We start from the raw sequence: 546 nt of genomic DNA on the forward strand, positions 1-546 counted from the left end.
CGAAGACATCATCAGGCATGGAGTAGGTCTCGTCGTGCATGTCCATCTGGAAGGAGGACAGAGACATATTCTTGGACGTACGTGATGGGTGAGCAACCTCCCTCTGCCTGAGCATGCCCATCACCAGGGCAGCCCGGCTCCGGAGCCTGGGGAGGTGAGGGATCCCCACTGACTGGGATGTCACAGAGTGTGACACGTGCCCACGATGGCAGCATCGCTCCCCGCCAGCCCCAAGGAGCATCACCGAGACCGGGGCTCTGCAGCACCAGGCACAGTGGCCACCAATACCCTTGGTCCTAGGCAGGGCGAAGCACCAACATGGGGGTCCCCCGCAGAGCCCTGGTCCATGTCCAGCCCCCGCACAGGGGCACCAGGACCCCTCCCCACTTCAGCAGCCGGTGTGGAACGGCGCTTGCCTTACTGAAGAAGGACGAGTCCAGGGTATCGGCTGCATCCACCATGTCCTCATCCATGAAGCTGGGGTACACGAAGCTCCTCTTGTTGCTCCTGTGCTTGGGAGCCAGCGGCTCCCCGACCGAGCGTACC

The 546-nt window shown here is 62.8% G+C and overlaps 1 protein-coding gene across 1 annotated transcript in view; it reads right to left on the minus strand.

Annotated features, from left to right (window-relative positions):
- Nucleotides 1–546, minus strand: part of LOC104158469 (inactive rhomboid protein 2-like) — a 4890-nt gene that overhangs the window by 2252 nt on the left and 2092 nt on the right. The window contains exons 6-7 of the mRNA XM_009696133.1: nt 417–546; nt 8–46 (exon numbers count right to left, since the gene is read on the minus strand). Of these exons, the coding sequence (XP_009694435.1) occupies nt 8–46; nt 417–546 (169 nt within the window). The remainder of the gene's footprint in view (nt 1–7; nt 47–416) is intronic.

The sequence above is a fragment of the Cariama cristata genome, unplaced genomic scaffold (genome assembly GCF_000690535.1).
Source record: "Cariama cristata isolate BGI_N322 unplaced genomic scaffold, ASM69053v1 scaffold21892, whole genome shotgun sequence".
Classification (NCBI taxonomy): domain Eukaryota; kingdom Metazoa; phylum Chordata; class Aves; order Cariamiformes; family Cariamidae; genus Cariama; species Cariama cristata.